Source organism: Scophthalmus maximus, chromosome 6, assembly GCF_022379125.1.
Source record: "Scophthalmus maximus strain ysfricsl-2021 chromosome 6, ASM2237912v1, whole genome shotgun sequence".
Lineage (NCBI taxonomy): Eukaryota > Metazoa > Chordata > Actinopteri > Pleuronectiformes > Scophthalmidae > Scophthalmus > Scophthalmus maximus.
Window position 1 is genome coordinate 9,370,911 of NC_061520.1, and position 22,476 is coordinate 9,393,386.

The 22,476-nt window shown below is 42.3% G+C and overlaps 3 protein-coding genes across 6 annotated transcripts; 2 read left to right on the top strand and 1 right to left on the bottom strand.

Moving 5' to 3' along the window:
• The first annotated feature begins 2,483 nt into the window (after positions 1-2,483).
• Positions 2,484-10,852, top strand: sp1 (sp1 transcription factor). 3 transcript variants are annotated; one of them, XM_047332909.1, is made up of 6 exons: positions 2,484-2,620; positions 3,289-3,365; positions 4,571-6,053; positions 7,552-7,693; positions 8,351-8,541; positions 8,861-10,852. In XM_047332909.1, the coding sequence occupies exons 1-6, from the start codon at positions 2,614-2,616 to the stop codon at positions 9,166-9,168; spliced, it is 2,208 nt and encodes a 735-aa protein (XP_047188865.1). In that variant the 5' UTR covers positions 2,484-2,613; the 3' UTR covers positions 9,169-10,852. The 3 variants fall into 3 exon arrangements, with proteins under 3 accessions (XP_047188865.1, XP_047188866.1, XP_047188867.1); XM_047332910.1 differs by having other exon boundaries at positions 2,609-2,730; XM_047332911.1 differs by lacking the exon at positions 2,484-2,620 and adding an exon at positions 3,191-3,209.
• Positions 10,853-10,902: 50 nt separating this feature from the next.
• Positions 10,903-15,242, bottom strand: LOC118309360 (cell division cycle-associated protein 7-like). Of its 2 annotated transcripts, XM_035631401.2 has the most exons (9): positions 15,172-15,242; positions 15,004-15,084; positions 14,028-14,411; positions 13,393-13,488; positions 13,126-13,278; positions 12,519-12,662; positions 12,111-12,260; positions 11,449-11,585; positions 10,903-11,094 (listed from the first exon to the last, which is right to left on the bottom strand). In XM_035631401.2, exons 1-9 carry the CDS (start codon positions 15,172-15,174, stop codon positions 11,037-11,039), a joined length of 1,206 nt encoding a protein of 401 aa, XP_035487294.2. In that variant the 5' UTR covers positions 15,175-15,242; the 3' UTR covers positions 10,903-11,036. The 2 variants fall into 2 exon arrangements, with proteins under 2 accessions (XP_035487294.2, XP_035487295.2); XM_035631402.2 differs by lacking the exon at positions 15,004-15,084 and having other exon boundaries at positions 15,172-15,189.
• LOC118309358 (anti-Muellerian hormone type-2 receptor-like) lies at positions 14,234-22,400 on the top strand. The gene is made up of 12 exons (XM_035631397.2): positions 14,234-14,372; positions 16,225-16,374; positions 17,391-17,585; positions 17,717-17,881; positions 18,172-18,264; positions 18,951-19,051; positions 19,149-19,370; positions 19,993-20,107; positions 20,707-20,861; positions 20,975-21,131; positions 21,444-21,580; positions 21,686-22,400. The coding sequence occupies exons 2-12, from the start codon at positions 16,335-16,337 to the stop codon at positions 21,800-21,802; spliced, it is 1,497 nt and encodes a 498-aa protein (XP_035487290.1). The 5' UTR covers positions 14,234-14,372; positions 16,225-16,334; the 3' UTR covers positions 21,803-22,400.
• The last annotated feature ends 76 nt before the right edge of the window (positions 22,401-22,476 follow it).

Below are 22,476 nucleotides of genomic sequence, written 5' to 3' on the forward strand. Positions count from 1 at the left end.
GTATAAAAACTGATAAATGAAGTTGGACAAAAAATAAAGAATGATGACTATCTTAATAATAATAGTAACTTTACGAGTAACTTCATGAGTCAGACAAAGTATGGCCTCCAATTGCAAGCAAATAATTGTATTTTTGTATTTACATACAGTACATATTTGTATTTCTAGTTAAAAAACATTTATAATAAAAAATAATCTGAGCTGACTGGAAACCCGGCTGCTATGCGAAAACTGCAGCTCACAATAATTTATTCATGGAGCAAGTCATAAGCTCTCAGATTAACTTCTTTGGTTACCACTTCCTAAATAGACCATCCTTTATAAAGGTTGTATAATAATAAATTATTAAGACTAGTAAAACTTTATAGATCAGTCAGCTGCTTTGTGTTTGTCCTGCTGTGGAACATCTGCATTTGTTTTTTCCTAAATTCAGCATAGAGATTGTACTCTCCACTGCATTTGACAGTTATTGTTACAAGTCAGTTAGATTGTAGGCACAAAACCGATAAATATCTTATAAAATTGGATTTATTGAACTATCCTCTGCTCCACCTGACACTATTCGAGATTAAAATACTTGTTATGTATAATAATAACTACATTGTATTCATATGACCGCGTTATTTACTGTATACTACAGCAAATTATTCCTGATCATGAGTTCTTTTGTCTTTGATTCTTCAAATAAATATTGTTGTTAATACTAACTATAGCCTACCTGAGTGAAATGTTCAATGCATGGCTTAAACTTCTACATTTCAACACTGTTGCTTTCACTCAAGTCAAACTTCATTCATAAGGTCAAATACCATTCAAATCACAAATGGGTTTTTTTCAATGTTCTTAACAATCTGTAGCCTGCAGCATTTTACACCATTTTCTGTTCTTAGACCCTCAAATCAGATAGGCAGAAGAAAAAGAGGGATCCCTCTCTCTGCACAGACATGTTGTTGTAGCCTATTCATGACTGGAAATGCATGTAAGTAAGTTAGTTAGAGCATGGGATCCAAAAGCAATGTATTCACAATGTGCTTTTACACTGCTAGGCCTGACGGTGCAGAGGTGGTTTTGAGAATTCATGTGCGAAATGGCTTGAGGAGACACAGATTTAAGGCATACGAGTGATAATGTTTGATCACAGGCCGAGTTGGGTGGATGCGGGCCTGGGCTGGAGGATGGACTCCACCCTCCGTCCTCCTGTTTACATGGGCACCATGTGCTGCCTCACTGACAGCCCCCTCACACATCCCGATAATACAAGCCCTCCCACAATCGAGCCCTGTTCTCCTCCCAGCGCGGTTTACAGCCAGTGTGTGGCTGTGATGGGGTCCCGTCTCCTCGACCCCGCGACTGTCTCCTCCCGCCTCCTCGCTGTTTCCCAGCCCACAGGGCGCCACCAGGGAGTGGCCACTGGCCACGGAGGCAAGACTTGAATACCCAGCACGCCTTCCTGCTTCCACACCTCCGCGATCGGAGCAAGAGTTGAGCCTCCGCATCCTTTCACCCTTTCCTGAATGATAAGACTACACCACAGTCGAGGCGAGGAGGAATATCAACATGTTTATGTGAACACATTTACATATGGCGCATTTTAAGCGGAGAACAGATAACCCCAATGTCAATCATACTCATTGGAACAACCTACCATGCTTTGTCCCGCCCCACTCAACCGCCTTTGGCCCAATGACATTGGCCGGTAGATATTCCTCGCCAGAAACAGCCTTTCCCATTGGAGGAGAGCGGCAATCCTTCACAAGTAGCTCTCAGATGGGTGCGTTTCTTTTATTCATGGGGATAGTGCGATGTCACGTTCACCAGTATGTTAAATTTAAAACTCAACACAACGTCCTGTCTTTCAACAATCTAATATTACTGAATGTAATATAGTTTAGTTGTGTTGTTTATTTCTTTGATTGGCAGATTGTGTTAAAGTTTGACTTTACTTGTGACAGAAAAATGATCAAGCCCTAATCATTAGTAAAACTGTGGAGCTTAATCGATCAGGTGACTGACATAAAAATGATTAATCAACTATTTTGATAATCAAATGCTTTTGGTTCTAAGAATTAGCGTTTTTTCTTTGATAGTAAACTGAATATTTGAAGGTTTTGGACTTTTGGTCGGACAAAATAAGACATCATTGGGAATTTGAGCATTTATTTAAAAAACAATTTACTTGTGATTTTGATGAAATAATCAATTTATAAAAAACAACAAACAAATACAATAACAACAGTGATCATAATATTAATAATTTCGCCATTAATTATATATATTTTTTGTCCTGTATGCCAGTTCTCTCAGTTGCTGGTGTTAACTGAAACTGTAAATTCACTTGAATAACCCAGACATGCTAATTCAAGGCCACATGGTTTTTAATCCCGTGCTGAAGAAGCCTTTTTTTTTTTTTTTTTTGAAATTGTAAAAACTAAAAAACAAGAACAGCCGGGTCGCTGTTAGTGCACGGCAACTCCGGCGGGCGGCGCCGCTGCATAAATCGCGCGCGCCGTGTTTTTTCCTCTTCATAGCGGGCGGGCAGTCAAGTTAGTGTGAAGTTGTGAAAAGTTGTCAACCCGAGAAAAGCGCAAGAGAAACTCCTCCCGTCTTCAAATTATGAGCAGTAAGTGAACTTTTTTTAAAAGTCGGCGGCGCGTAGTGAACCCGGCGATACGTCCACAGGTCGAAGCCAACTCGAAGTGCGGCGCTCGACGTGTCCCCATCGCTGTGGATGTGGGTGTTTTGTTTGTTTCCCAGCTCGCGTCTGGAGCAGTTTAAAAGTGCCAGCTACTTAACTGCTAATTGTCGGTGCTTAGCTAACAACATGTAGCCGACGAAGCGGTGAACACGCCTGTAACTTCTCCTTCTCGTGTGACACTTCCTACTCACACGCCACTTGAACTCGGCCCAAGTTCCCCGAGCCAGCCAAGCATTTGTGTATTCAGCGGCGCGGCTGGAACTCTTGGGCCAACCACTTGGGCTCGTGTCTTTCTCGTAACACCACTCGCCGTGGGTGAGTTCGCGTTAGCTTAGCCCGCTAAAGCTAACTGGCCCCGCCGAGCACTTGTGGCGTGGATTTCTTCACGTTACACTCCAGAAAAGTTTCGTAGTCATATATATATAAATATATATATATATATATTTTTTTTTTAAGCGAGGATCGACCGCGCGTACACTGCGGGAATTCCCCCGCTGCTGTGTCGGAGGCAACGGTGTGTGTGTGTGTGTGTGTGTGTCAGTTCAACTCGACGAGCTCCTCTCTGACTGATCTTACAAACTCTTCTTCCGCAGATCAGCAGCAGGGTGAAATGGCCGCTGTGGGGAGCGGCGGCGGAGGCTTCAGTCAAAAGCGAAACACAAACTCTCAAGTAGGTTCGCTGCACGCTCTCGTCTGCACGCTTCTTATTTTTTTTTTTTTTTGGGGGGGGGTTGCCAGATCGGATGATGAGCGTAGCCGCAGATCCCCCGTCGGACTCATGGGACCTAACATGCCAGTTGCGTGATCGGGTCCGCAGCTCATCCGTGTGTGGGGCTTGTTTGTTTTCTCGCCGGAGCACATGTCACCGGGGTGGGGAATGGGCAGGTAGAAATTCGCCCACACGGGGTGTTCCCCGTCAAACCCCCGGCACCGAGTGCACGTCGCTCGGCCCATTTGGCTGGCGGTGGAGGGGGTGGCCAGAGGAGTGTGTCAGTTTATAGGGCAAGAATAAAGTGTGGGAGGGAGATGGGTGGGTTTGGGGGGAGGGGAAGGCCGAGCCCGCCGCCGCTCCGGGAGAAGTGTGGTCCCTCCCCTGCTCGTCTCCCACCGCCGGGCTCCACGCTCCACAGCCGCCTCACAGGAGGATGGCAGATTTTTCCACACCATTTTTAAAAAATATTAATAATAATATTTATTATTATTTATTTATTTATAGAGCCGTTTTCATTGCCAAAAGCAATCTCAAAGTGCTATAATATATTCAAATTGAAGAATATTGTAAATATCTTCAGGGCAATTTGCAAGTGTTTCTTGTTTAGATTTTTTTTTATAATACAAATTCTTAACCATCATGTTTTGCTATACTTTGCCCTACCCAAAAAATAAAAGGCTATTTTTAAAATGTTCTTTGGCTAATTCAATAAGGGCCCCTCAATTTGATCAATTTAAATAAATTACTAAAACCCTCTTTTGTCTTCTTCTAGTTTCATCAGTTTGACTTTTAATGACGGCTATTCTACTGTAACACTGTAGAATAGCTGCTTTTTTGATTTTTAAATAACTTCTTAAAGTGTTGTCTTATTTACCACAGTTATATTTTTCAGCTGTTTTTATTGTTAAACACTTTGTAAGTTCAAGCAGTTTAATCATATCTATATTGGTGTTATTATTATTATTTCCTTTCAGTATGCAGATTGATCTGTATACTGAATTGATTGTTTTGAACTGCTTTTGTAGGTTTAAATTACTAAGAGTATTGGAACATTTTACAGCCTTTTTGACTGCATTAACGTGTGGTTGTTAGTAACATTTTTATTTCTACTTTCAAAATTCTTTCTCCTCTCTTTCCCCTCCCTTCATTTATTCTCTTTCTAGGACTCGCAGCAGCCGTCTCCTCTCGCTTTGTTGGCAGCCACATGCAGTCGAATTGACACCCCAGGAGAGAACGATTCACCTACTGACCAACAACAGCAGCAGCAGCAGCAGCAGCAGCAGCAGCAGCAGCAGCAGCAGCAGCAGCTGGACCTAAACCAGGGTGTTTTCACCTCCAGTGCCAACGGCTGGCAGGTTATCCCTCTCAGCGTGCAGGCGTCCTCCGGCACAAACACGGTCACCACTGACACGTTGGTGATGACTGGGGGAGACCTAGGCAAGAGCAGACAGGTGCTGTCACCATCAGCAGTTGCTGTGAGCACTCAGGGACAGCAGCACCAGACACAGCAGTATGTAGTAGCTCAGGCTCCATCGATGCAGGGTCAGCAAGTGCTCACCACCATATCTGGTATGATGCCCAACATTCAGTACCAGGTTATTCCCCAGTTTCAGACAGTTGATGGCCAGCCACTGCAGTTTGCACATGCTCAGCAGGATTCTGCAGTATCTGCTGCAGCAGGACAAGGGCAGCAGTATCAGATAGTGTCCTCTCCTAATGGTCAGCAGATCATAACCACAGCCAACAGAGCTGGTTCTGCAGGAAACATTATAACAATGCCCAGTCTCCTCCAGGGAGCCATCCCCATACAAAATATAAGTTTAGGCAGTAACATGTTACAAAACCAGCCCCAGTTCCTGGCAAATATGCCTGTATCGCTTAATGGAAACATCACTCTGTTGCCTGTCAGCACTGGAACAGGTGGCACAGGGGGAGATGCAAATGGTGGAGGGGATACAGGGGGGAGTCAGCTTATTCAACAGCACTCGCAACAGCCAGTGTCTTCCAACAGCGGCGCAAGTTACATGACAACCGCATCCACTGTCACGGCGCAGACCTCTTCTTATGGAATGAATCAAACGCAGAACAGCAATGGAACGGTTACGGGGACGTTCCAGCAGAGCACAGCATCTTCTCTGGGTGTCCCGATACAACCAGACAACAGAGATGCACAGCAGCCACAGCAGATCCTTCTCCAGCCTCAGCAGCTTATCCAAGGTGGAACGTCCCTCCAGACCATCCAGGCTGGTACTGTCACGACCGCAGGCGGTCAGGTTTTTGCGACTCCAACGCTCAGCCAGGAGGGGCTTCAAAATCTTCAGATTATGCCAAACTCAAGCCCAATCCTCCTGCGCACCGTGGGCCCGAACGGCCAGGTGAGCTGGCAGACCATTCAGATCCAGAGTCCGACGGGAGCCCAGATCACGCTGGCCCCGGTGCAGTCGCTCAACCAACTTGGTCAGGCTCAGGGAGCTGGTGCGGCTGGAGGAGTGTCCGTCAACACAGTGCAGATCCCGGGCATCCAGACCATAAATCTCAACACACTTGGAGGCTCTGGGCTGCAGGGGCTGCAGGGGCTGCAAGGGCTGCAAGGGCTGCAGATGCACCAGCTGCAGGGTGTTCCCATCACCATCTCCAGCTCAGCAGGTCAGTCAGTAGATGGTAAACGGACTGTATTTATAAATGGCGCTCTTCTAGTCTCATCGACCACTCTCAAGCACTTTACCGTACAATTCACATTCACACATTTATACAACGCTGCTGCTTTTTACCGACCTCATTCATACACTGCCGTAAGCGACGTCAGAGGCAGTTTACGATCAAGTGTCTTGCCCCAAGGTCACTGGTATGCGGCCTGGGGTAAGCGTGGGGTAATTTCAAAAAGTTTTGCGTGATAATTTGCGAAGTGAGTCATTTTAACATTAAGAAAAGTATAGTTGGGGTTCGGCCTCAGGGAAACCAAGTTGCCCCACGTGTAAAGAAGAGCCTTATTTATACTAATTGTTTATTTGACTCTGCCCTTGGAAGTCGTCTTTTGTAATGACCGTAAATGTTCTTTCAATTTATTACGGCTTGGATCAATAACAGGCTGCGAATTACCCTTTTAATTTTGGTCAGTTTTTGTAATGTAAAGAGTCCTAGGTTCAGCTTATGTAGCTCACTGTTTGTACAGCATTAGGACTGACTGGCAGTTGGGCTGAATCAATATATGAAGTAGTCTATTCAATTGGTTTTGTTGAGGTGTTTTTCCCCCTTGATTTCTGCTCTGAAATTCAAACTACCTTGTATCTCAGGTTTGGATCCCCTTTGCTCTTTGTTTGAACTATTTGTGTGCAATAATACCAGTGTAACCAGTTTAGCGGGTTCGGAGTTTCCTTGAGTGTGTGTTTGTGTTCATGTTTAAATGTATTTATTTCTTTACTTGGCGACACTGAGTCTCATTATAAATTACGGTAATGCACCCCTTTCAGTCATTCACTGCCCCTCCCATCATATTATTTGTCAACGTTTTCATAAATGCTAATGTTTATGAGGAATAATTGGCTCTGCCATCATGTATGTTATTATACCACGTATGCAGCAGGCTTTGTTTGGGCTGAAGCCATACTGAATGGCTGATATCTGTTCGCCTCGTCAGCGCTGACATTAAACCAACATTTACCTAGTGAAAACCTGGAGGGCACAAATCTGAAGATTGAGCTTACATTCAGGTATTAGTCATAATTCTCAAATTCAAATCATACATTTTAGCAGTAGTTACGCTGCCAGTCAAACCTTTATGAACACCTTGGAGTATTGTTTAGTGTTGTTATCTTATCCTTGAGCAAATATATTGTAAATACCCTTAAATGCTGAAACTGAAAATTCTGGACTCTCTTGTAACTGGAAATAACTGTGACCCAGATATTTTTGTTGCAGGCAACATACAATTGAGGCTAGCACTCCTTTTTTGGTAAACAGGTTATGCTGCTACAGAAAGATCTCCCTAGAGTGTTTTCACAATTTAACAGGTTCCTAAATACAAACAAGATTTTCCTAGTGGTTTTGTGTTTTGAACTTGATAATTGTATAAACCCCAAAAAATCTCAGACCATCGAGTTAATCATCTTGCACATCTTGAATATTTCCTCTTCCATCACTACAGGTGAGCAGGCATTACAGACGGGTGGAGAAAGCTTGGATGATAGTACAGCTATGGACGATGAGGACATAAGCCCACAACCTCAAGGACGACGTAACCGGAGGGAGGCCTGTACCTGCCCCTTCTGCAAGGACGGAGAAGGACGGTATGTCACTGAACGTGTTTCGCTAAGAATTGGATTCATTCTTGGTGGAAGTTGCGTGACGGGGGTGGCCAGCAGGAATATGAGGGTTGATTGTACACAGGAAGCGCTAATGCACAACTGAGCAAAGTGACAGTAACACAGAGAGGGCAGGGCAGGGCTGTGTTGAGGTTTATCTACTGAGAACTGTATGCCCGTGACAACGCGCACATGTAGGGGTCCAACGATTCAGCAGGATTTCTCCCGGTGCTGCCGATTGGCCAGTCAGACTATGACGGAGAGAGTGACAGCAGGCAAAAAGAGCGCTGCACACAGCTCTACAGTGAAGCAGCTGTGCAACACAGCAAGTTAGAGATCTTCTATGTTGTTATGAGAAGTGCTGACACTTCTTTTGTTTATTTGAAACTGAGAGGATATTTGTTATTTAATCTAATTGAATTGCTTTGTTATAAGTATCAATACTTGAACGGAAAAGTACCGTTTATTAGAACCACTGCGCAGAGATACAAAAACCAAGCCATCGTTTTTAGAATACAATTTTAAAAATACTCTCGATTTACCAGAAAAAAAACATTTTCATTTCGCCTTATTGTACAGTCTCATCACAGAGAGGGAGCACTGTCTCTTGACGCTGATGTATATTGTTTTTACACCAAACAGTGACCCAACAAAAAAGAAGCAGCACATTTGTCACATCACTGGCTGTGGTAAGATCTACGGCAAGACGTCCCACCTGCGGGCGCATCTCCGCTGGCACACGGGAGAACGGCCCTTCGTCTGCAGCTGGTCGTTCTGCGGCAAACGTTTCACGCGCTCAGACGAGCTTCAGCGTCACAAGAGGACGCACACAGGTACGACCGGGACTCGGTTTGGTTTTATTGTGAGAAGCACGTTGAAGCACTCTAAGGTGAAGAGGACGAACTCAGTCCAAGATGTGTTTTTAAAGGGTCTGGTATTGTGCAATGTTTGCTTACTGTCATTGCTTACTAGGACAGTTGAATAAAACAGAGCCATTGTTCATGTTGTTAGAAACACCCGAGTTCATCCTGACAACTAAAAATATCTACTGTGAAAAGGCTTTATCGTGACAGAGGCCACAGGGCTGTCACAATCAAGAAGTTCCAGTTGCTGCTACTTTACACACATTTTTGTTCCTCTCTCTTTTTTCAGGTGAGAAAAAGTTTATTTGCCCCGATTGTCCCAAACGCTTCATGCGCAGCGACCACCTCTCAAAGCACATCAAAACCCATTTGAACAAGAAAGTGGCCGTCTCCACCACCGGCAGCACCTCGGTCTCGACCGACGCAGCTTCGCCCGCTGCGGGAACGGAAGCTGGCACCGGGGCGGTGTCGGCCAACGACCAGCACACCATCGTCGCCATGGAGACCTTATCTGCAGAGAGCATAGCGCGACTGGCCAGCAGCGGGATCAACATGATGCAGGTGGACCTTCACCAGATTAATGGCAACAGCTACTAAGGGAGGAGGAGGAGCAGGACGATGGGGCCTGGATGGATGTTGCATTTGGACATTTGGGGTTGAAAAAGGGCTCGTCGGACTGCAGAGGGCAGATCCTCTCAGAAACATTTTCACAGATGCTGTTTGAAAACCGAGGCAGGGATACGATCTCTCCATCTTGTATTTCAAACACACACACTGTCGCATTTAAGGGGTCAGAGGTTGATGAGTTTAATTAAAATGTCAATATTAGAGAAGTCATCATGAAATGTTATTTCTCCCTGAATGGCAACGGCACTACACTAACATTTGTCCCACGCAAAAGACCTAATCTAACTTGATGGTGGGATTGCGATAAAACTACACAGACCAGCACACATTGATGTTGAATTGGTAGCTAGCTACTTTCTCTCTGCAAGCTTCCGAAGTTAAGAGAAGACACTACTAAGTCAGACTCTCACACTTGTGTCCACGGCTGTGAGCCTTGATGCTTTGTCCCTCTTCTTCACCTCAGGTGTTTATTGCCCTCTCAAACTGGGCGTGCTGAATCACACGCATGCACCTCAGGCTGATTGGCCCACATCAGTCCAAAACTGAAATTGGAACGATCAGGAGCAATTTTAATATTCCCAAGCAGTCCCAGTATCATAGGAATAATACTTCAAAGTGTTTTAGGGTGGACTGGTCAGAGGAGGGCGGTGATACGTGGTCACGACCAGGTCGGAGCCAGCAGCACTAATCGGTGTGAGGGTGGAGGTGTGTCAGGGCACCGACATCCTGAGGAACTTGTAAACCTCTTATGTAGGTACACACATATAAGCCATCATGCTTTGAAGTTTATCATTGCAAAAAACATTAGGATTTTTTTTTGTGTATATATATATATATATAATTTTTTGGGGGGGGTAACGTAAAGGCTCCTTAGCATAGGCGGGATCATCTTACACGATTGCAAGAGAATGCCTTTTAGTTGTATGAACCTCATGCACAATCAATCTTAATCTTATGTTATGACTTTTATATATATATATATGTAGATGATATATGTAAACTTAAGAGCCTTTCTGTCATAGAATAATGAATTCTATACAGTTCAGATCTTCCCTCTACTTCTTTTTTCCCCCCGTGGTCTACTTATCATCTGAGACATGTCAGATTCCTTTTTTCCTCCTGTGAATAACCGTTTCTTGTTTAGTCATATCTGATCATAGGTGAAGTATTTTTGTAGTCATGTCCAGACAGCAGGAACATGTAAGCTCAAAACCAAAGGTTCATACTCGTTTTATAAAGGAAAAAAAACTAGGAAATCCTTCTTTGGTCCATGAACTTTCTAATAATTTTTTACTATTGACGATATGCATGTTAAAAGTTGTGGAACTGGAAAAAGATCCAGCTTGAGGCAAACCTTGGACACATCCCTTTTGTTGTTGTTCAAATGAATAAGTCAAATGTATTAAGGTGACCCAGTGGTTACATAAGCTTTTCAGTTTCCTTGCTTCAATATTCTGCTTGATTTGGCATAACAAAATTATAACTTGTATAAACTATGCTTAAAAAAAACTATCCTTTAACACTGTAGACTATGTTCATCATACAAGTGCTCTTACTTTTTTTTTGTTTTTGCCCCGTTTTAAATAAGGGATTTTATATTGTGTGTATACAACTACTGCAAATGCCAACAGCTGGATTAAAATTATGAATATTATTTGTGTAGTTTCTTTGTCATTTGTCAGATAAAGACACCCTTGCGATCAGTTGACCAAAAAACAATACTTTATTGGCTTAAAATCTCATTTTGTCTGTTTTACTAGAACTAAAACGAAGACTCAAAACTTGAACGCAGTAGTAAATAAAAACAGTTTGAACAGTAGCTCCCTTCAGTGTTGAAATCAGATCTCATCATCCTCCTCCTCCTCCTCCGCCTCACTCTTCAGTTTGTTACGAAGGCTGTAAGGAGACAAATAACAAAAATCAGATGAATCACGTTTTCCTTCAAATGAAGCTATATATTAAGTAGCCTATGCATTTATTTAGCATGATAAACTCTAATTCTATTATGTCACTTTTCCCTAAACTCTTTTGTCCCAGTCAGGATTGTGTAGAATGATGACTCTGGTTTTCCAGTGATCTGATTGGTCCGCAGCTGGGGCAGTTGACAGGTTTTGATCTCTTATCTCCAACTTAACCTGCCACGGAGCGGGTTAGCCGTTCAGCACAAGTTGCCACAGCGATTTGGCCGCGGTAAGATGTGAACCAGCTTCTTTCATTAAAATGATGAAATGAGGTCGAGCAGTGTCCCACCTGCTAAGGTAGGAGTGGACGTCAGAGAAGCCGTGGTACTGAGCCAGGGGGAACAGGATGCCAGTTGGGCAGCGGCCATCACGCTGACGGCAGAAGCTGCAGTTGCAAATGCCTCGACAGGGAGGGCACTTCCACTCCTTAAAAAAAGAAGAGTTAAGCTAGGGTTACTGTAGTGTTGACCAAATTAAATTTAAATATAGAAGAAAAGTCATACCGGTTGAAAATGATAAAAAAACACATAATTATAAAGTACACAAAAGTTCAACTTTAACATAACGTTTGTGTCAGTACTTCCCAGCTGTATGACAATATTGTAATATGGTTAATCAATTAACCCGACCTGGATCAATCTGCAAATTAACCACTCTGAAAGATTTACGAGGACAAGCAAGAAATCCATTATGCTTCTCCTGATTTTAACATCAAGTCTCGGGGGAAAATGTCTCATTTGTTTTCAGGCCTGAGTTTGAATAAACAGTGTTGTGTGATCCCATGAGATCCAAGTCTCGTCTCAAACGGCATGAAAAGAGGAAGGAAACGGTTTGTACCCGGTGCCCCTCAAACATCTCTGCATGGCTTGTTATTAAACTGTAAATAGGTGGAACTATGAAACTTTTTTTTGTTGCAGTGTAGAGAATGTGCAGCTGTATCCGCAGCCTGACCGGATCCAGCAGCGCCTTCTTGACGTCCTCCCCGTATCTGTTCCTGAGGCACGGCCCACAGAACTGACCCAAAATGCCGCGGCAGGCGTCACTGCGGCAGCACGTCTTCGTGTCGATGGTCTTCTGACGGCACTGATGACATGTGGAGCCCTGGAGATACAAGCACGCCGACAGTTTTTGTTTCATTGTATAACATCTCCTGTCAAAAACACATCCTCTGAACATTCAGTTACGCAGAGGAGAAGCACTGATGTTTAGGCTTCAGTGGAGGAGAGACCGCCACCTGGTGGTGACAAGATGACTTCCTCGGCTGCCACAGTTATTTTGTAAGTGAGACAATGGCACATATCTCTCAATATATTGTATATCATCCCCATGTAGCAGTTAAGAGTCTGGCTGTGAACTCACTGTGACTCTGTTGTAGACTTTATCGGTCATGTTTTCTGCGACCAGCTGGAGCTCATCCTCTGTGACGTCCTCCACGGGACGGACAGAGTGAGGTTTGGACTGGTTGGGCCGCGGGGCGCCACGGCGCTGTGGTGCCCGACGTACCTGGAAGACAGAGTCCAAAAACACTGATGCGTTTGTCTGGTCATCTCACCTTGAAGTTTTTACACAGATACTGACGAGGTAAAGTTAGCTAAACAGAGACCTACACACATGGTCATCGCTTACCATCGTACATTACATATTACATATCATAGCATGGATGAGAAAAAAAGCGGTTACAACTATGGGTACGACTATATAAAGACCCCAGTTTTCGGTCATCTCACATCATGAAAGTAACACTTCAGAAAATTATACAGTGCTACGAAGAAAAAAAAGTTTAGTTTACTGCACAGTACCCTAAAGTTAAAATGACATTATTTGACTTTCAGACATATTTTAAATAAAGAACACGTACAGCCATGTGAAATAAAAATTTGTGGAACTCATACTGTGCTTTCAGGGCTCCCGATCATTTTTTGAAAGGATTTGCGCCTGGTCCTAGAATAAATATGACAGGACTGACCTCCAGCAGCTCCTCCTCCAAACTGAGCTCAACTTCTTCTTCCTTGGGCGCCGAAGGATCCTCGCCTCCCCCCATGGAGCGAGTCTGTCTGCGGGACGACCGGTCTGACTTCCGCCTGGACTCTGCTCCGGCTGCACCAGAGCGCGGTGGACGCTGCAGGCAAGGTGAAATAAAATCACAAAGAAAATACTGATATTCAGCGATTCACTGGCAGAAATATGACGAGAAAGAGAAGAATTTTGACCACTTATTTAAGGGAATACTCACAGCGCTTCTCTCTTTTGTCTTCTTTTTGCCTGCTTCTTTTTTCAGGAGTCCTGCACCGCCCGGCATTTTCTGCAGGTCTGCCATCAGCTGAGCCAGCTGTTAGAGAACAGAGAACACAAACAGCATTAGAGACATGGCAAATGAATTATAAAAAGTCATTATTTTTGCATTTTCCTGCAACTTTTCAAAGCCTGAATCTGCACAGTTTCAGCACTCAGCTCTCCACGGCAGTCTTGACATATCAATGTGATAATCAGCGGTATTGTTTGGTGTCCGCCTGCTGTTTCTGCACGGCAAAACATTCTTCTCCTGCCAGCAAACCGATTGTGACTGAATTAAAATATACCAATCTCCAGGAAACAAATATTAAAATGCAACTAACCATGAACTATTGAACCATTTAAAATCCTGACGTTCTTGACTTAAATCAAAGAGACAGTAACGTGTTATCTCCCTGTGGGGTAACAAGTAATGAACGTACAGTGAACCTGAACTGGGTTTTTTTAAGGGATCCTGCTGAGATTTTTCATCATGCCTGGATTATTGTTTGAAAATACACCTTCTTTGTCAAATCAATCTGCCATTTCCCCCTAAACACCGCTTTACTGTGCGTGGTTCTGTGTGTCTGGTTTTACCATCGCTTTGTTGGCCCTGATGTTCTGCTCTCTTCTCGCCAGGAAAGAATCGGACACGTCTGCTGCTGAATCACGTCCGGGCTCACCGCTCCTCGGCCCGGCCAGTGGCGTCTCTTCGTCTTCAAATTTCACACGTCTCTCCTTCCCTGCCTGACCGCCGCGCTTTCCTGCCTTCTTCGCCCCCCTCTTTTCTTCCTCCTCCTCTTCCTCCTCCTCCTCCTCCTCCTCCTCCTCATCAGTGGACTGCTGGATGGAGGAGGGAGCGGAGCGGAGTGCCACCCTCAGCCTGAAGGCCCGGGCTCCAGCAGATGGTTTCGGTGTGGCTTTCTGCTTCTCAGGTGAAAGGTCAGGCCGTGCTTCATCTTCCTCTTTCAAGCTTAGATTCTGGAGGATGTAAATAGATGGTATTATAAGGCTAGCGACACTACTCTTAATGTTACACCTAGAGCTGCAACAGTTAATCGATTAGAAATCGACGACTAAATTAGATAATGGCGATTAGTAGTAGTTTTTATGGAAAAAAAATTCTCTGATTTCAGCCTCTCTAAATTAATATTTTCAGATTTCTTTGCTCCTCCGTGACAGTAAACTAAATATCTGTGAGTTTTGCCAAGCACAATCAACATTTTTCACCATTTTATGAACCAAACAACTAATCGATTAGTCGAGAAAATAGTCGACAGCTAAAACGACTAAGAAAATAATCGTTAGTTGCAGCCCTGGTTACACCACAGTTTGGTTTTGTTTACAGCAGGATTGACCTGTTGTGTCCTTGTTCTAGCACAAAATAAAAAAAAGCTGAGTCCCTGAGTTGCATTTGAGTGACAATCAATTTGACAGCATTACATCATAACACAACCAAACCAAACGGCCACTTTCTCAATAATCCCCTTCAGTATCTATTGTTGTACCTGACGGCCTCGAATCTATTTTTTTTTTATTATTATTAAAATTAAAAAAAAAAAAAATTTAGTACCTCTAGTTCACTGTCAGAAAAGCCATGAAATGTTCGATCACTTCCAGAGTCTTCCGCAAACACGTCAGGTAGAACACCTGCCTGGAGACACACATCGACACAATTTAGTTTAACACCTCCACATTGAGGCGCGTTAAATATTAGATGAGTAATAATAAGTTCCTTTACCATTTCATTCGTGACTAACGCGGACTGGAGGCAACTGCCGGCTTCTGAGTTCCGGTGTGTCCCGCCCACACGCAGGTCCTTGACCAATTAATCTGATTGACTATTGGCTGCGCTTGTTTTATACGTCAGGGCGGCGCACAGGGCAGCGAATCCGCCCGCGTTAATGTCTCTTTCTCAGACTCCGCCCTCGCGTGGGGGAACTGAATCAGCAAACGTGCGCACGCCTTTTGAAAACACAAAACAACGCCAGTTATCTTAAAGTTTGCTTGAATTTTAAGGTTGATTTTGGAAACATGGATTGAAGAGTGTATTTTTATTGTATCACCAGAGTAAAATGGGTGCAAAATCACAGATTAATTTACTCATGGTAATTAAAATCTATGAGAGTCTAAGTTAAAATATATATTGTTTAAATTAGATTCTGCCTTCAAGTTCAAAATTCAAAATGTTGACAGGCCTATCTGAAAAGACATACGGCTGAGGCCGATGGTAGCGTCATCAGTTCAGTTCAGTCAGTCAGTAGGATTCAATCCTCTGGGGACCATGAACGTCTGTAGAAAATGTCATGGCGATCCATCCAGTTGTTCCCTATAGAACCAACCTGCTAGTGTGTGGCTAAAAATGTGAATATTCTCAAAATTTGAACTTGGTGTGGGAGTCAAACAGTCGTGATTTTGTCTCTAAATATTTCCAAGGTTTCTTATATTTCATGAATTTAACTCAATATGTTGTAATTTAAAGTCTTTGATTAAGTATCTCATGTTTGCAATTTAATTTTGTGTGTTTTAACTCAAACCCAAATTCTATTATGCGGCTGACAATAACAATAAAAACATTAAAATCAGAAAATGAAAAAAAATGATGGATGTTGTTAGTTATTCTGGCTCCTTTCCTTGACTCTGGTGAATTTATCCAAAAGGTCCAGTTGCTGCTGTTGTTCACCTGTGGACATAAAGGAACGAGACAGCTGCACACGACAGACCACTTGACTGCAGACGATACTCCCAAACAGTGGGAGGCGATTGTGTTGATAAATGTGCTGTATTCCCACAGACACGGGGCAGGTGTGCGGCAGTGGGAGTGGTGCTGGGAAACGTGGGAAACTCCTTTCACATTCGCAGTAAACATCCCTGCTCAGCCGCTCCGGTCTCAGAGGAAGACCGATGATGATCCTGCAACAGTGGTGGGTGATTTTGGCTGCGGGTGAGTGCACTCTCTATTAAAACCATGCTACCTTTGGAGCTTTATTTTAAATCATTATTTTTAATTTTTGGATTTATTCAGGATGTCTAATTTGCTGTTTCATAGCTGCTAGTATTGAGCTGATGTGTTGCTGACTGTTTTGTACTGTAGAAACAATTCCAACTACATCACCATCACCTCACAAAGCTGTAAATATCTAGCAGTATTGTGTCCTGTAACTATAGTTCTGATAAAATGATGCCGTTTCTCCACTGGATCAGATCAATCAGTCAAACTGAAATTATTTTTGAGGCAATTGTGTCAAAGGCTTAGTTTAAAAGGTTCAGTTTAAAAGCAGTTAACAGACGAATACAAAGCAATACAATGATAACAAGAGCGCTCAGAGAGCACAGTCCTCCGTCAAGGCTGAACAATCCCCCCACCTATATATGCTGTTGCACCCAAAACATTAATTTCCCATCTACATCTGACCTACTGTACATATTTTTTAAACGTTATATATTTGTAAAGATATGACCCACAATGTCTATGTTTTGCCCCATCTCGCCATGGTGAAGAATCCTCCAAAAATAAAAAAATTGTGGGATGTGGGATCCACATCAAAAAATGTAATCAACTGTTACCTATTTTCGAAAGAAATTTCATGCCAATCTGTCCAAAACGTTTTGAAGAATCCTGCAAACAATCAAACAGACAAATAAAAATCCGACAATTAGAAATAAACAGACAATCCAAACACGTCACAGAACCTCCTTGGTGGAGGTCATAATTTGGTTCTATAATTGGGAGGGTTTATTGTAAATTTTCTTCAATAAACCCTCCCAATTATAGAACCAAATTAAAGATAGTATAAAACTGTAGCTTGTAGTTTAAAGAGTCTTTCAGACAGTGTTATTCACCAGAAAGACAAATTGTTTGTGCAACAGTAGACAACAGGCTTGAGATTCTTAGTTTATTCACAAACCACAGAGAAATGACAAGTTTGCCCAGTTGTTTTTCTGTCTTCCTCTTTCCAGAATTCCTCATGACACGTGTCTCCAGCGAGTTTTCGCTTCAGAAGAGACGGTGCGTGTTCCACATGAACACACAACAGAACAACAAATATATGACCGCTGGCAGAGTGAGCGGGTCGCTGCAGGTCTGTGAGAACACACACTGCTGCGTGGGCTATTTCCTGGTCATCAGTGGGCAGCCGGTGGTCGACCTTCTGGGTAAGAAAACCTTACAACTCATTCCGGTGCCTATGAACTTGACCGAACTACTGGATGCTTGTTGTACCATTAGAGAGAGAGAGTCAATATCAAGTCACACCTGTCTGATACTACGGATGTGTCTGTTGCAGCTTGTGACGTGGCTGAAAAGTCTTGCCCAGACGCGACCTGCAAGAGTCAAACACGGTTTGACAGCAGCTTCATTAAATGTGTTTGCAACACAGACCTCTGCAATAGCAACGTCACTTGGACCCCGGACTCAGAACAGCCTCCACTCACCCAGTCTTATGTCGATGGTATGATCATAATTAGATTGCTATCGGTCATAACACCTGCAACCTGCGTAGTGATAAAATACAATTCTATGCTACTGATTGAGATATTTCCTTTTTGCATCAGAGAAAATACCGTCATTGTTTCGAAAGACATTCACTCCCCTCTCTCCTCCAGACAATCCACTATTTACTTTGAAAATCAGAAAAGGTTTCAACTAAAATGAATGCCATATTTCCTTTCATACTATTTGTAACATGCTATGTTGACTTACACATTAATAAATGATGCTTCTTTGTTTTCTCCTCCGAAGAACTCATGAAAGTTGCTGTAATTCTGATTGGAACTGTGCTGATCCTGTACCTCTTGATCGCTGCTGCCAAATGGAGAAACCTCAAAGACAAAAGTAAGAAAAATAACGCATTCATTATTCTCTCTTGAATATGAGTTTCAGTTTAATTTTTCCATTTACACTAACTGTCTACTTTTGCAGGCGACCTAGGGAGTTCAACTGAATTTTGACTGTTGTAACTGCACTATGAACGATCGCGAGATTGATGACATGATATGAAAGAAATACTTTTGTTGTTTCGCTATTAATGTGTCTGATTAAATAGAGTGGCAGTAAGTGGGATTTTAATATACAAGGCCAATAAAGTGAGTCAAAAGTTTATATTTGTGCCTGACACTAGTGTTAACTAAGCATCACTGAAGATGGGGTTAATGCAACAGCCGCTAAATAAACTGGATTCAGAACAGAGCGAGGCTGTGAAGTTGTTTCTCTTCAAACGTTAAATCTTTTGTTTTGCATCAAATGGCCTATCTGTCTCTCAAAGAATTATAGAGAAAAAAACATTCTTTCCACTTAAAAAAACAAAAACAAAACACAGTTCTCATGATATCTTTGTTTGACCTTGGAAGTGTTTCATTCTTTCTGCTGGACTGACCTTGATGTTTATCTCTGCTATGATACTCCCTCTTGCCAGTGTACTTTCTTTGTTCCTCTACAGTCAGATTTCCGTCTTGTCTGCGTCTTGCATTACCTTCAGTGAGTGTATCGATTGTTAGATTTGTCTATTTTCATTATTTTAGAGGAGAATCTCCAAGCTCTTGATTGTAGTATCTCCCCACCGTGTTCCTGCCAAACAAGCAAAAACTCTGAGATTGACATAGCTGACATTGAACTACAGCAGGTGAGTCCAGCTATCAGACTGACGTATATTGTGTCATTATCAGTGAAGATTTTGACCGTTGGGTGATTTATTTTACAATGATCTTTATGTTTTTCAGATTTTGGGCCGTGGGTATTTTGCTACTGTCTGGCAGGGGAAATATCAAGGAACCACAGTGGCTGTGAAAGTTTTCCCTGCAGGTTGGAGACATCATTTTACTGCAGAGAGGGAGGTTTATGAGCTACCCCTGATAAAACATGCTGGGATTCTCAGTTTCCTGGGCACTGGGACAAAACCGGATGACAGCAGTTGGCTCATTGTTCTTCAGATTGCTGAATATGTAAGTGCAAGCATTCATTAATGGAAAATGAATTGTGCATTTTCCCAAATAACAAAAGTTATTCAAGGGAAAGGAAATAAGTCAGGGCAAGTGAGCAAAGAAAAGGCACACGTATTTGACTTTCAAAATAAAGTGAATACCTAATCTTGAATGCTTACTCTTCAAATTTGAACTGAATCAATAGCACTGAAATATTTTATTCAAGAAAAACATCTCTGAAATCATTTTTGCGTCTAAATAGTAACAAAGTTTGCACAAATAGGACTGTTGAAAATTCAGAAACCAACATTCAAACTGAGCAAATCTATTGCTTATTAATGATTTAAATTATTATCGTCTTTCTTTTTCCTGGCAACTTTATATCTATGGACCAGTGTGTTCCCATTCAATTTTTCTTATAAGGATAATTGATATCCTTCTGTTGAGAGCTGGATTCCTACTGTCTTCATAGCCCATTGAGAAAAGGTGAACACGAAACATACATAATTATACATATGTATGCACACATTTTGAACCTAGCTCATCATCTACAGTCTGTCTTAAGAATTCATCGCGCATTCTCAGGTAAAGTATCCAAAACTAACAATGAACGCATGTCCCTTTGGTGTCCCTTTGATTTCAGGGCTCTCTTCATTCCTTTCTGAGTAATCACACCACCAACTGGATGCTGTCACTGAAGTTGTGCCAGTCTTTATCGCAGGGACTTTCCTATCTCCACTCTGACCTTCACAGATATGGTATTGGCCAGAATATTACTGTGAACATAAAGTGTGTGTCTGTGTGTTATAGTGTAAAAAAAGTGGGAAAAGAACACGCACCTCTTATGATGTATCAAAACAGCAATAAAGGTATCTTAGTTAATATCATAATGAGTACATACAAAAAATAGTGTACAAGTTAAATCAATCTATATTATGTATAAACAAAATCTATGAGGAAAATATCATAAATAGTCAGCTGTGTTATAGGCTACCTATGTAGAAAGCATGGATGAAATATCATGTGGGTGTATGCACACATTGTCGCTGAAATATCATATATGACCAATAATTTATCATTTTCCTTCAACTGTTTTGATGAAACAGAATCAAATTCAATTAATTTGAATATTTCTTTTCAAGTGAGATCTCATTTAAAAAAAAGGCGCAGCTGATATGTTACAGGGATTCATAAACATGAAGCCACTGTTACAGTATAGTGTGTGTGTGGGGGGGGGGGGGGCATTTTAATTATTCTGGTGTGTTATCTGACATGATGAACTAATGAATGTAATCCTTCTTGATCTGTACAATCCAAATAAATCAGTATCCATGTTACCACGTGATTTTTCTTGCAGATGTGCACAAACCTTCTGTGGCCCACAGAGACCTGAGCAGCTCAAATGTCCTGGTGAAAGCCGACGGCACCTGTGCCCTGTGTGATTTTGGATGCTCCACCATCCTGCGTTCTTGCTCGGGACATCCCAGCTGGCAGAGCCACACCACGAACAAGGTGGCACGCATGTTCGGCCAGAGAAACCATGAAAAGGGAGCTGTTATCTCACCATACTGTAAACAAAATACAGTGGAAAAAAGACATTCTGACATTTTTTTGTCCATCTACAGGATTGTCGTCAGTTTGCCACACTACGCTACATGGCCCCCGAGATCCTGGAGGGCTCTGTTAACCTTGGCAGCAGATGGTGTCTCATGCAGGGGGACATCTATGCTCTGGGACTCCTGCTGTGGGAGATCTTGATGCGCTGCTCAGATTTATTTGACGGTAAACTCCCTTTCATTCCCCTAACCAGGTATCAGAAACCTTCAGACACTGAGATTACGTAATTCTGACCTAACCATTCAGAATTTTCTTGTCTTCAAAGAAGTGCTAATCTAGTCAGTTATGGGCATCTATTCAGCATCAATTTGTTAAATCATCAGTCAGTAGCAGTAGGTTGTTCAAGGAGAGAGGTTATGTTAAGAATCCTTACTTTATTCGAGCATAAAGGTCATAACACAAGTCAGTATTGTCAGATGTTTGCATTTTCTCCTTGTATAAAGCTGTTAAAAAGCAAACAAATGTCTCCATCTGCAGACGGTGTTGTTCCACTGCATCTGTTGCCTTACGAATCTGAGCTGGGGGACAGTGTAACGCTGAAGAGCCTCGTCATGTACGTGTTTGACATGGACAAGAGACCCTCCGTACCTAAACACTGGGAACGGCTACCACAGGTATTCTTACGCGGATGCTTCTTACTTTGGACATGTGGTTTTCGAGTTGGCTTAGCACCAGTCATGAGCTTTATTTGTCACTTACCAAATGTATACAACTTTCAGGGATCTGAGCTGCAGGAGCTCCTGTCAGATTGTTGGGACTTCGACCCGGACGCCCGGCTGACAGCTCAGTGCGTCGTAGACAGACTGGTCTCTCTTCGGTCTTGTGTGTCTCCATGATTTTTTTTCCCCCTCAGATTGACTTGCTTTAGTCTACATATCAAGCGTTTGCACTGTTCTCTTTGTGTCAATACTTTTCAATCAGGTTGAACTATATGGGTAAACCCATTGACTTGAATGCTTTATTTCTGTTTGATACTTACAACTTAATAATAAATATATATAATGTATAATAATATATAATTAATTTTAATCCGGGTACATTATAGAAAAATTTAAAAGCATGTTCACTATGTCATAATGCCAATGAATGTTTTTAAAAGGGAAATGTTGTTCCTTAAATCTCAGCCGTAGGTTAGTTTGTTTGTATTGTGTGCCTTATCTTATGTTACTATGGTATATCATTTTGGTTTTGTATTTAAATAATAACAAATGAAGAAATAGGCCTTTCTCACAGCGTACATATTTCTATTTTGATAGCAGAAAAACCGTTAGAGCTAATATTGTCAATGACGGATCAGTTACATTAGCATTGCATCTGGTACATTGATTGGTTTGGTTATGAACCTGAACTTAAAGTAAATATGAGTTATCCTTGGCAGCTTATTTGTTTGTTGTTTTGTTGTTAAGATTAAATAATTAAAGCAAGAGAAAACGATGTGTTGTAAGAGTTTGTGTGGATCCATGATGTAATGTATGTGTCCAATGGAATATGATTCATAGGTGTTTAACAA

What these genes read in the sequence shown, in the direction of transcription:
- sp1 (XM_047332909.1), top strand. An exon ending in TGCAAGGACGGAGAAGGACG is followed by an intron (nt 7,694 to 8,350) that starts GTATGTCACTGA and finishes TACACCAAACAG; the next exon opens with TGACCCAACAAAAAAGAAGC. An exon ending in TCACAAGAGGACGCACACAG is followed by an intron (nt 8,542 to 8,860) that starts GTACGACCGGGA and finishes CTCTTTTTTCAG; the next exon opens with GTGAGAAAAAGTTTATTTGC.
- LOC118309360 (XM_035631401.2), bottom strand. An exon ending in TCAGGGCCAACAAAGCGATG is followed by an intron (nt 13,489 to 14,027) that starts GTAAAACCAGAC and finishes GTTCTCTAACAG; the next exon opens with CTGGCTCAGCTGATGGCAGA. An exon ending in AAGTCTACAACAGAGTCACA is followed by an intron (nt 12,261 to 12,518) that starts GTGAGTTCACAG and finishes TTGTATCTCCAG; the next exon opens with GGCTCCACATGTCATCAGTG.
- LOC118309358 (XM_035631397.2), top strand. Translation starts at nt 16,335, where the DNA reads ATGATGATCCTGCAACAGTGGTGGGTGATTTTGGCTGCGG. An exon ending in GAGAAACCTCAAAGACAAAA is followed by an intron (nt 18,265 to 18,950) that starts GTAAGAAAAATA and finishes TCATTATTTTAG; the next exon opens with AGGAGAATCTCCAAGCTCTT. An exon ending in CTGACATTGAACTACAGCAG is followed by an intron (nt 19,052 to 19,148) that starts GTGAGTCCAGCT and finishes TATGTTTTTCAG; the next exon opens with ATTTTGGGCCGTGGGTATTT.